General features: G+C 40.7%; 1 protein-coding gene across 2 annotated transcripts; it reads right to left on the minus strand.

The window, feature by feature from the left end:
* Nucleotides 1–4,650: 4,650 nt before the first annotated feature.
* Nucleotides 4,651–10,154, minus strand: LOC117162866 (putative glutathione S-transferase 6). 2 transcript variants are annotated; one of them, XM_076627476.1, is made up of 2 exons: nucleotides 9,269–10,154; nucleotides 4,651–8,324 (listed from the first exon to the last, which is right to left on the minus strand). In XM_076627476.1, exon 2 carries the CDS (start codon nucleotides 7,494–7,496, stop codon nucleotides 7,038–7,040), a length of 459 nt encoding a protein of 152 aa, XP_076483591.1. In that variant the 5' UTR covers nucleotides 7,497–8,324; nucleotides 9,269–10,154; the 3' UTR covers nucleotides 4,651–7,037. The 2 variants fall into 2 exon arrangements, with proteins under 2 accessions (XP_076483591.1, XP_076483592.1); XM_076627477.1 differs by having other exon boundaries at nucleotides 5,004–8,324.
* Nucleotides 10,155–13,018: the final 2,864 nt, after the last annotated feature.

The raw sequence follows: 13,018 nt of genomic DNA on the forward strand, positions 1-13,018 counted from the left end.
TATAGCAATTTCAACGCCTCGATTAAACGAATTTTCGATCAAAGTTTCAAAATTCCTAATGAAGCGCGCCTCTGTCCTTTTTCCTTTCCCTTTGAGGAAAAAAGAAGGAGAAGCTTAAGACCCTGAGCGTTCTCGCGTCCTTCTTCTGGATGCTTCCTACCCCTCGATGAATAATTCTCCTCCTGACGAGCGACGCAAAGTTCATGGAAATCCACTGGAGCAAAAAGTCTTGCAATTTATGTCGAACAAATCTGTGTGTTCGCGCTGTTGCTCGTTATAACGTTTTATTAAAGTTTCTTTTCAATCCGGTATTTTCATTTTCAGTTTCATTTTCAGATTGTATTTTATTTGGCAATGTAACGCTTGAATTTAGAATGTACTCTGTAATTTCACTACATGCACTAATTATTACTGCAATATGTACTAGTAATTCTGTTACGTACTATAATTTTCCTCTGTGGAAATCGACATTGTTAATTTTCCCACTTCTGAACTATCGATCTTTCCACAAACGTTTATTCGACCCTTTCCATCGTTCTTCTTTCTTTCCAAAAATTGTACACTACGCTTATTTTTTATCGAAATAGATCATGCAAATAATCGAATACGACATACACAGTATAAAGGGATTGATTGATAGGAACAGATAAAATATTCAAAAAGCAGGAAATTACAAGTCGAACATTTTCTGTCACCTCGGATGCCACAGACGCATAAGGGACGGTGGTATAATTAAATTCCCATCCTTGTTGGCAATCTTTCGTTGGCCACGATGGGTCCGGTACGTGGCTTCCATTTAGCAAAATTTCCGTGTAATTTACATCGTACATGCTGCATCTCGAGTAACCTTCGCGGTTGACTGGTATCGCCAGCGACAGCCTGAAACGAAGGAGAAGATAACGTAGATTGGTTCACGGTCTTCGATGCCGATGGACGTTCCGACAAGCGAGTAATTAACTTTCTATTTGAAACTCGACAAAAAATATTGGGAATCTCGAGTATTTATTGAGCTAATAATATTGATTGTTAGTCGAGTCTGATAAAACGTATTTTATTGGAATTTCATTTAAAGCGAAGAAAGTTATTTTCAATTGTAGCTGGATGTACGTTAATTGCTGTTTTCCTGTCTTTACAAATTACTCATTCCTTTGTTTCATCAGCCTTTTCGATTATTATTGTCTCGTATTATTATTGTCGAGTATTGTCTCGTGGTTATTATCTCAACGCTTTTATCGTGTCAATTTATTGCGTTGTGTTCATACGGGTTTGTAGAATATATAATAAACAATGCAATGAGAAATGAAAATGAGAAAATTTTGAAGAATTATTAAATTAGGTAAATTGAAGGGAAAGAAGTTCTGTGAAGGAACTGGATTGGATCTAAACAGATAATAAAGAAAGATGATCCAAGATTTGCGACCTCCGACGTATGTTGAAAACACTTACTCATTAATAACGAATGTCATTAAGATAATTCAGTGACGGTAATTGCGTCTGTTATTCTGATGAATGTTACATAACGAGATAGGAAGTCGATGTCATGATGACTGGCGCTGTCTGAATCAAATCAACCCTATTCACAACCAGATAATACCGTCAAACGATGTTTACATTATTATAATATGAAATCCAATTTGAAGGCTTCGTGAATTTCTATTATCCTTCAATGAAATTATGAAATAATGGCGCAATTTAATGATAAAGATTATTATTATTTCATTAGGCTTGCTGTATAATTTGCTAGATTGTCTTCAACCAGATAAATATATCAATAATTTTGGCAATGGCTATCATCACATACTTTATCGAAAGAGAGAACATTGGTTCTCTTTGATTTTCGATCGTTGAATCGTCGAAAGAAAACTTCGCGGCTCAGAGAAAGTTCTCCTACAAACACGTACATAGCATAAAAATCGGTAACACGCGGAAGTTCTACAGGAAAAAAATCAAAAAGACTTGCTGAGCAAGGCAAGAACTTTCCAATAGAAGGTGAGCATAATAATAAATAACACTTGCACGGATGCTTGCGGAGGAGTCGTTGACTATATTAAACTAATACTAATTATGAAACAATGTAACAGTAACGGTACTAGTCGTAATTAACATACTATCGTTAACATTATCGTGATATCGAAATTTCTTCCCACAAGATCACCGATTAATTGCATCGATTTGCGAAATTCTTAGTGTTCGATGATTATCATAGTCGAGGAAAGGTATTTACAAGATATTAACATCCGCATCTAATCGCATCTCGTAGCATCGCGACTTATCACGCGTATCGCCTAACCTTTACATGAATATTGAACGAACGAACACTTCGAACGCATTATGCAAGTGTACGTTACGTTTTTCATTCGCCGGTAAAAGCTTTCAAAAACGAGTTAATGAGCGAATGATACGTGGCATGCGCGAAAGAAACGAATGCTTGCCCATAGAATAGCTGAAAATGATTCGAAAAGTATACTAGCAAAATAACAATAGATTCAGATGATAACTGACCAGTCGACCAGGATTAGTCACAGCCTTTTAACAATTCTATCGATTTTTTGCTACTATTATACTTATTTACTCCAAAGCTAAGATCCTATCTAGGCTAAACTAAACGTTAACTATGACTCACAGTTGGAAAATGCACTTATCTTATACGTAATCATTTATCAATTACTGAGTTCGTTAAGTTCTATTTTTGTTTGCTGAAAGGAAAAAATCTTCCATTAATTAATCATCGCTATATCGTTGTTTGCTATTGTCTTTCGTCTGATCGATAATCATTTACCCATTCCATCGTTGTAGAACTCTTCATTTCTGGTTCCTATAATCTGGTATTTAATATCATCGAATTTATTTTGAAGCACGTGCACGTGCCAAAAAATTAGGTCACGGAAGTTTTATGCATTTCTGTGAAATCTGAAAGGGCAAAATTGCAAAGTACACGTGTGACACGTGGAAATATATAAAACATCGGAAAGTAGCACGCTTTGTAACGTTTAATCGAGGTAAAACAATTTTTTATCCAGCTTCTAGTTTTTTCTTTCGCTTCCTTTATATTCTGAAAAATATGCGTAAAAATCCGCAGGCTACGTATTATGACGTAAACGGAATGGAACGAATCAATAATAGAATAAATTAAATAATATTAATATTAAAATATTAAATAATATTAATATTAAAATATTAAATAATATTAATATTAATATAAAAATTATAATAATAATAATCGATAATAAAAGAAATTAAGGACAATGGAACACATATTCGATTTATACTAAATATCCGCGGCTGTCCTGATATTTATTGCCAGTCGCGTACATACGTTCAAGTTATAATTTCTAATACCATTAGAAAGTTAGGAGAATTTTAATCGAGAACGAGCTCTATACCCTTTGAACGTAATTTGTTCGTCACTTAATCGCTGCACGCGGTAAACACTAACGAGCAGCTCTTAAACAAAAGTATTTGCACGTTATGGTCAACAACGGGGTGACTAGTTATTAGCGCGTTCTCCTGTTTCATTGAAATTTTAATTGCATCAACGTAGTACGTTCTATGGTCGACGTCTTAACATAATTGTACGGATCGAATGTCTTTACGTAAAACTGTCCCGTGCATGTTGACGATTCGCGGCCAATCAACGATATCAGGCCGAATGTTACGTGCTCGACGCTATTTTTTCGCCTTCACGCTCTCATTGTTTGCGCGAAGGTTCAACGCGTTCGCGCGGCGTACGCGATAATACGCGCTCCGGGAATTTTATCCAAGGAGCATTGTGCGAGCGCAACACGTTGCGACACCACATCCTTTGCCTCTCTCGAAACGTCTTAATAACGAATTATGGTGCAATCGAACCATGCGCGTATAGCAAAAAGCAATCGTTTCTAGGCGTTCACTTTCAACACCGCGAAGGTTAATTTGGCAACTACATATATATCCATGTATTGTGTTTCTAACGATTGCCAAATACTATTTTCATGCATATAGTGATGCCATCCTTTTGTTACGAAGGATTAGCATCAGAGAAATTTTCGGCTTATTACGCATATTGAAAATGTAACGTAAGATTCATCTTTTTTTTCAGCAAATATGCAGAGATACGCACAGGTGCGTTTGAGTATTAGAGCACCTACTGGTTACATTTATTGGAACGCTCTAGCGGATTTTACGCTGTAAAACATACGACGTGAATGAAAGTTCGGATTTATAATAAAATAAGCAGAAGATACAATCGGAAAAAGGATCTCAGCAAGACGATAGTATTAGGACAGCGTTAGGAAACGGTAGGCCAAGAAAAGCCGGTCGAAAGATGATTCGTAGAACTAAAGGAAAGTGTTGAGATATTGATCCGTTTCATAGCGCCGATGCGAGCGAAAAGCGAACTAAAAATTGCGCGTTTAAGCACTAAAATGTCTATATACTATCACGAAACTACGAAATATTACTAATCTTCTATTTACAACGAAGCTCGTAAGTCTCGTGACCAATTTACACGAAAAAAGATCGAGTTAGAGACACGATAACGCGTTAATGAAACTTCTAATCTCTAAATCTCTAGAGAGAAATCCTTAAAAGCTGTAGATCCTTAATAAACAATTTACCGATTACGACGATAAGTCCCCTGATGCTCGTAACCAATTTTTCACAGAAAACGGATCACCAAAGTTGCAAGACTTTCGAGTTGGAGGGAATGACGCGTTAACGAGAGCGTCGCGACGTATAATGTTTACAAAGTTTGCGTGGAAATTAACACGATCAGGAATAAGCTGGATCGTTGTCACCGTTTACGATCGTGTTTCCGAGATGAAAGAAACAGCTACTATTATGCAATCGATCGTTTCGAACTAGTAAACGGCGTAGCGAAATAAAACTCGGTGTAAGTCTTAACATACGTTCACTAGCAGGAACGTGTTTTATTGAAACTTTTACGACTCGCTACCGGCTGCCCCAGCCGTTGCATTATTTGAATAACATCGAAGGTTGTTGACCTAGCAACCGAACGAAGGTGCGATCCAATTGGAGGTGGATGTAATTACACCTTGAAATACCTTTCGTCATCGAGCATTTCCAATTCCCCGCCGAGTGTCCTCCATTTTTGCGCTTAGTCTTTACGCTCGATATCGTCGCGATTTGCAAGCACTCGCTAGCAACAGAATGTGCGATCGTCGTCGCGCGTCGCCGTTTCGACAGAATTAACGTCGTTGGAATCTCACAACGATTGAGAAACCGCATATTTACTTCGCGCGAAAACCACGATGAACGAGTTATGTCTCGTTCGGGCTAATTTCTTTGAAGTAGTCAATGTGTCGATTTTTAATTTATGCTTCAAATATGTAATATCGGAAAATAAGGATAGAAATTTTTTTCCGATTACTTACAATTTATTAATATTAAATTGAATATACAAATATAAATTGGACAGAGAACGATATTTATTTAACGGAAACTAAATGCAATACTCGTATCTATATCAAATAACTTTGCAGTTATTTGATCACTCTCGTCACAACGAATCTAACACACACACTCTCTCTCTCTAACAACTCTATCAATTCTCACGACTCTACTCTTCGACGACTCAATTAGCTCTGATCTTCGCCAATACACTCCTGCTCGGTCGTGCTCGCTCTTGCTCTCGTCCTCTCACACACACACACACACGCACACTTTTCGGCTCACATACTCTGGCCTCTCGATTGCCACTCCTTGAAATGTGGAACCGTACTTCTGTTTTGACGCTGCTTATCTTTTCTCGCGTCACTGTTACTAGGCGCTCTTGGATGAAAACAAACCACGAAAGACGACGTACACGGTGTTTTCTAATTTCAGCCGATCTCCAATCAAAGCTATTCTACGATATTACAAATATTAAGAATCGAAGATCCAGTGTGAAGAATTTGAAGGGTTGACTCTGAGATTTGAGAGTAATTTCAGAGAATAGAAGCTTAATTCCTGCGATTACATCCTTCACATACTTCCCCTTTTCGGACCTTGACACTACGCAAGTCTCTTTCGGTCGTGCCGTACACCTCGCTGCAATATGTCCAAATCCGCTGCACTCGGAACACCTAACACCTTCTCCCCTCTCCGGACACTTAACACTTAGATGATCCTCACTACCGCAAATGAAGCATCTTCTTTTCTTCATTGCATCTACAGATTGACTGGGCTTCCCGTTCTTCTGGGTTTTAGCCGGCTTCACAATCGACTTTGCTCTGCGACTCTTCTGCTCTTCGTACATCACTAACCTCTTCCTCAACTCTTTGACGTAGCACCGTACAATATAGCCTTATTGTTCTCGTCGTCTATTATTCCATCCACTATGTATTCCACCTTTGCTTCCTCCTCTATGTCCACATGGCTGGCTATTTCGAGCATGCGGTACATGTAAGCCAAACATGCTTCATCACTCTCCTTTTTTGTTTCTTCAAGTTTCTGATGTACTTGCCTACTGTTGACTTTCCTCGAAAATTCTTTCACTAGCCCCCTCTTCAACTCATGCCAAGTCCTGGCATAACACTCGAAGCTCGCAAATATTTTCGCTGGTCCCTTCAGCAGCTTCCTGGCGTAGACTGCCTTCTGCCCATCCGACCACATGCACGTATCAGCGACTTCCTCGAACGACTCGAACCATCGTTCGACATTTTCACCTTTGTCGCCACTAAACCACTCTAATGCATCTTCGACGTCTCTAAAACTCAGTGTCGAACCAACACATGCCCTTCGACAATATTCATCACGGTCCTGATACACCTGTGGCGGATCGGTATCAACAGGACGCCGACAGGTCGAGGCATCAACGCGGCGCAACACCTCCCGGGCGATCCGCGGGTACCAACCGCCAACACTAGAGGGCTACGACGACAACGAGTCTATCTGTCTAACTCGCTAGCGGTCGAATATATAAGCGATTGATACAAATACCGCACTTAGCGAGACTCCCTCTACGTCCAAGGCAGGGACTACCGGGCATAGCCTTACTGACGAGTCCACCGGTAGTCCCGGGACGAAACGCAAACACTCACACTCTCTTTTCATTCGCCTCACACCCTTCGCGTATCTCTCTTGTATCCTCTTGCGTTTTTCTTGTCATCTTCATCCTCACTTTCGTCGTCGCTTTCTTCTTCCGACGATATGTCGTTACCATCCATGGTCGCTTGTAGCCGTGCGCGTAATTCTACTTTTCTGCCCGTCGTTTTTAAACCCAAACTAGCGAGGCGCTCCTTCAACTCCTTCGTATTCATTTTCTCAACATCTTCATCTTCGTTACAATCACGCTCAGCTCTCTGTACGTTTCCTAAATCTCGTTGACCGGTTAGCTCTTCACCGCCCGTCGATCCCTTAGGATACGATTGTCCAGCCCTACACGCCCGATTCAGCCTTGCAATCAGCACTGACCTCGCACCCGATATAGGGAGGTTCATTCGCGCGAGCTTACTCCTCAGCTCCTCCAGCGTCGAACCCTCTTCACCCGACAATCGTTCGCCCCCAACGTTTGCCATTTTTCACACTACACAAACTTAAACAGTCAACAATATCGTCTTTTACCGCACCGCGTACCGGTAAATTCACAACTAGCTCGAATAGCTCTGTTAAACCGTTTCGTTTTCTGTCTTGTCCAATCCCGGACGAGCCCCCAAAAATATGTAATATCGTGATATAATGTATTTACAAGGAGTGGACAATAGAGATGTTAATCAGACAGAAAAAGACGATTGTTGTTCAACCTGAACTATTCACGCCAAACGTACAGAAAACAGCGCAACTAAATAACTAGATAGCGACTCGACTTTTACCAAAACGCAATCAACACTCTCTCGGCAACGCCACTCGCAAACTCTGTCTCCGCTCAACTCGCACTCGGCTCCTCGACTCACACTCTGTTTCTCGACTCACACTCTGGCCGTTGTCGCATTCTATTGCCTTTTTCCTAGGCCCGCCGCACACGTGTTCTGCAGACGCTCGTAGCCAGGGTCACGTAGGTCTTTTCCACGAAACTATGCACTTAAAAAGACCGATGACACATTGATGGGCCCGACGGCGCCTCGGCTCTCGCGGCATTGTTCATAGTTCGCCCGATATCTCTTAGGCCTTTGTTCCACGATACTACATATATATATACTGGTGTACTGGTCATCTTTTTTCCACACGTTTTTAGCTTTTTAGCTGTTTGTGTATGGGCGCCTAATCAGCCAATCAGAAATAGCCGGTATTCTATGAATCCTTTTCTTCAATGCTCGAAGAGCTGGATATTTATCCAAAGCTGATGCCCCAAACATATACTCGAAATTTTCAAGGGCCGCTGCAAACACGAAGTCCGCCCATGTCGTCTGAAAAAGGGTTTGTATACATTTATTTTGTACCTCCTCTATTAAACAATTTTTTTAATTTACCTTGAAAAATGTGAAAAATCGAACTCTTAACTAAAGATCACTAGCTTTTTAGGAAGAATTTGGATTTTTATTTTATTGTCAGAATTTAATGGATAATTTTAGAAACTTCAACCTTTGGAGGTATTTGTTAATTAAAAATGACAAAACTGGTATTATGTAAAAAAGAGTAATGTGTATCCTGAATCAATGTCGAATGGAAATTAGACAGTTCTATAAAAATAATCCTTCTCACGATTCCACAACTTCATAGCTTAATTAAATACAATTCTTCGGCGATATAATTACAAATACATTTACAGGAATTGTGTAATATGATAAATATCTCGTTAAAGAAATTGAAATCGTAAATTCCGCGGATAACCAGCGTTTATCATATAGAGACAGGGATTTGCAAAGAATAAAAGTTGTAGAACGTTGAAAGGCGTTGAGAGAAACGTGATGTTATCCCGTTATTCGTTAACGCAACGCAGTTAAAAAAATCCCGTAGGAAGATTACGATAATAGATAACCTGAGTCGAGTGTTTGTCGGGGGATCTAAAAGATTCTTTCGAGTTGAGCGTCTGAGATTGCAGAGAAGAAAATTTGGAAGCCATCGAATTCGTGATGTCGATAGAAATCTTCAGTTGGAATCGTTGTATCATAACGTAGTCTGCTTATTGTCGATAAGACTTTACTAAACTAAAAGTGACTACTAAAGGTTTCTATCCTCTAAATTCTATCTACGATTCTATAATCTAAAAACTGACTTTTGCAAACAAACTGTAACATTCGCTTAACGGAAAGACATACGTATCTTGTTTGTACTCGTCTTTTCACAATGAATTCTTGAACGTCTGTCTCTGTGGTGAGACAAATGCAAAGTCATCTCATCAGTTACTCACCTTGCTTCAAATCTCCAAGAGCATCGACGAGCACGTCGCATATCATCGCATCCCATTCGTTCCTTCCCATTAGATCGTACTTCTTCGCCAAGTATCGCGCCACAGCGTTACTCTGCGCTACCGGTTTCCCGTCTATCTCCAGCACAGGCAGCATTTTATAAGGCATTGCTAAGAACAAACATGGCTCATATGAACACTGTGTAGAGGGAAACGATCGATAGGAAATCACAACACAGCTTCCGAGGCCGTTGCGTTCTTGTGAATAGATGAATCGAAATCATTTCGGTTTTAATCAACATGGCCTAGTAAAGAAATACAGAAATGTCTTCTTTCTCCTTTTTTTTCTTTTCTTACGATTACGATGGACAGGGTATCGCGTGTTTTTGACTGTTGAGAAGAACCTAAAGTTTTTAAAATCAAGGATAAAAGATCGAGTATAAAATTTGTAATTCTCACGGAAAGGAACGAATCTGTCTGATGCGCTGTACTGAATGTACGAGGAACGATCAGTATCGTTTTGCGGGAAGACCTTATGCAATGATAGTGGACTTACAACTGCGAATAAAAAATTCACGTCGCATAATACCAGACACGGAAAAAATATTAGAAAATGTACACGGTTCTTGTAATGAAAATTGAAATGCAAGGAATATAAATCGAATGTCTCTTGCGAACGTAATTTTGTGTTTTACACCGACAGGATTGATTTACAGACTTACGTTGATTTTTGGTTTCTCTATCTGCAAGCGACATATAAGATTATATCGAAGACTATGCTGCGTAAAACTTTTATTATACTATTTACGATAGAAATGTCGCAACGGAAGATCGAATTTTATGTCTGCTTTGTTCTTTCGACTTTTTAGCTATGTTCTTGTTCATTTCCGAACCGATTTCAATTTTTTATCCTTTTTTTCCGACAAGTCCTAAAAATTTTTTAAATTAACGAGAAACGTAGAAGTATTTTTGTATTCCTATTTTAAGTCACCTATTTACGGTTTTCTCAAAATATTCGAAATGCTTCGATTCATTGAAAACAATAAAGATTGCAACACAAAAATTCGAGAATCGTAAATGAATTAAGTTGGTATTCGATAAACACGATATTACGGAAGCAAAACTTAATGAAAAGTTCGACTTTATTCCGTATGAAATTTTACTTTAAGTAAGTTTAGCCTGCACGTGAAACGAAAGTTTTATATACAGAAAAGTTTGAGTAAATGGTAGATACCTGAGAGTTGAACGATGAAAGTAAAAATCGATTCTTCACGCTTACAATCCTTGTATTCAGGCCAGAGTTCTTCGGGGATCCTCTCGTCGGTATACTCGATGCCAGTATATGCAAATATGTACCGTATATGTTCGGCATGACCACGGGCATTGAAGTAGATTAGTTTGTAGGTAGGTTCGTCGCTCATTTTCCTTGCTCTGTCAACTTATCGAGAAAAATGATACAATTAACTCGTGTAATTAACAGACTGTGTGCGTGTTTGTGTGTATAGAGAACAATTTATTTATAGATGGAATAATTCGTATAATACGCAAAATAAATCATTTAGAAGGCTGGAATATGTGTTTTTGAAACAATTAATTATGTCGAAAAATATTTCAAACGAGATATAATTATGAAAAAAATAATAATTAAATGTATGTAAATGTATGTAATAATAGTTAAATGTATGTAAATGTAATAATTAAATGTAATTAGTTGTGAAAAAAATAATAATAAAAAATAAATAAATGTAAAAAAAGAATTAAATGTAATTAATTTCTTTTTACGCACGCGATATTATTGGCGATATATGAAGGTCAACTTTATTTTTTTAAATAGATATATTTATACATATATTTATAGATATAAATACATATATTATATAGATATAATAGTATATATAATATATATAATAATATATATGTCGAGTCTGAATCTCCGAGTCCGAGCTCGAGGCGCCCACCCGGGGAGGGCTCGCGGGAGGTAGCGGTTCTGCGTTGAAGTTCTCCATCGTCCGGTCGCGCGTGGGGTACCTTTATTGTCGATAGTTACACTAGCGACGAGGGCCTCAGGCTTGATAACGAATCCGTGACCAACGGGAGGACAGGTTCCCTTGCTCTAACTCACACGTGCACCACTCCCTGCTCGTAAGGCACTCGACTTCCTTCACCGATCAGCTCTCTAGCAAGACTGCTCGTCATCCCAACGACGCCACCGAAACAAGACTCCGGTCGAGTGTCTCAGTACACACGATCCTCCGATCGACGTACGATTGCTATCGGTTTGGATACTTGCGATTGTTTCGTTATGGCTATATTAGGCTCTAGGTTGCAAGGTTAGGGTGTTGTCCTGAAGTTCCAGAGGGGCCCCGACGTCCTTTCGTCTCCGACTCGGCCATCCTGACACTTACACGTCCTCGTGTGTGGCCTGCTGGCTTAGACTACCCGTCGGGGCTTCCACCACGCAGGCATCGACCCGGCGCTCGTCCTCGGGGCAATGTTTTTCTTCTCGCCGCGATGGACAGCGAGACGCGATGTGTCCCGGCATGTGGCAGTGAAAGCACAACGCTTTTGATGGTGCAGCCGGTCGGCTTTCCTCCGGGCGTCGGGGGTCCTCCTTCGGTTACCACTTCGCCCTCTTGCGGCATTCGAATGTCGGATGTCCGTAAATACCGCAGTGGCCACACCTGGTCCAGGGGGCGGGTGACCTGCCTCGTTTGTTTCCGGAGCTCGCTAATGATCTCCACGGCGGGGGCGTTGGCCACTCCGTGTATAGGAAGGGCTTCATTTCTCTTTGGAATTGTTTCACCGACGTGATGTCACTCGTGAGCGCTAGTCGTTTAAAACGTTCATCGCGCGAGCCCAGCAGATGGAGGGCGGTGGCGGCGAGTACCTCTTCCCTGGTTGAATTTCGCCACTTCGACCCCAGGAGGGTGATGATACGATTTCCGTACGCTCCTGGTGTTTCGCCGTCCCGCGGTATTTCCTCGGCTACCTTGATTAGCGACGCGGCTGCTACTTCTTGGCCACCGAAGTGCGCGGCGAATTGTTCCTTAAAATCTGGCCAGGTGAGCTCGTCGCCGTTCATTATCTGCGTAAGCCAATACGCTGCCGGACCCTCTAGGGCACGGTTTAGGGCAGAATACAGTGCGCTGTTTTTCAGGCGGTGGTCCCTCATGAGCAGGCCGACGGCTGTACACAGGCGGCTGGATCTGCGTCCGCGGCTTCGGGGTTGAAGCACGGTAGCGATACCCAGGTTGCCCGGTGTCCTTTCTTCTTCTTCTTCTTCTTCTTCTTCCTCTTCTTCTTCCCTAGCGACCGCTTTAGTGCGCGCACGATACTCTTACGATCCCGTACCGACAACGTATGTTCGGATGCCACTTCTGATGTCGAGTCTGAATCCGAATCCGAGCTCGAGTCACATTCCGAGTCCGAGCTCGAGGCGCCCTCCCGGGCAGGGCTCGCGGGAGATTGCGATTCCGTGTTGGAGTTCTCCATCGTCCGGTCGCGGGTGGGGTACCTTTATTGTCGATAGTGACACTAGTGACGAGGGCCTCAGGCTTGATAACGAATCCGCGGCCAACGGGAGGACTATCATATAAAAAGCAACAGGATACACGAAATAATATAATTCTGACTAGGACAACATAAACGCAAGAAGTGTTGATATTGAAAAAAATATTTAATTTTGTATATAAATATTTTCATATTTAAAAAAGTTTCCGGAAGCAGGAAGATTTACAAACAAATAATATCATA

The sequence above is a fragment of the Bombus vancouverensis genome, unplaced genomic scaffold (assembly GCF_051014615.1).
Source record: "Bombus vancouverensis nearcticus unplaced genomic scaffold, iyBomVanc1_principal scaffold0064, whole genome shotgun sequence".
Lineage (NCBI taxonomy): Eukaryota > Metazoa > Arthropoda > Insecta > Hymenoptera > Apidae > Bombus > Bombus vancouverensis.

Coding starts and splice junctions, on each gene's coding strand:
- LOC117162866 (XM_076627476.1), bottom strand. CDS start 7,496: ATGGCAAACGTTGGGGGCGAACGATTGTCGGGTGAAGAGGGTTCGACG.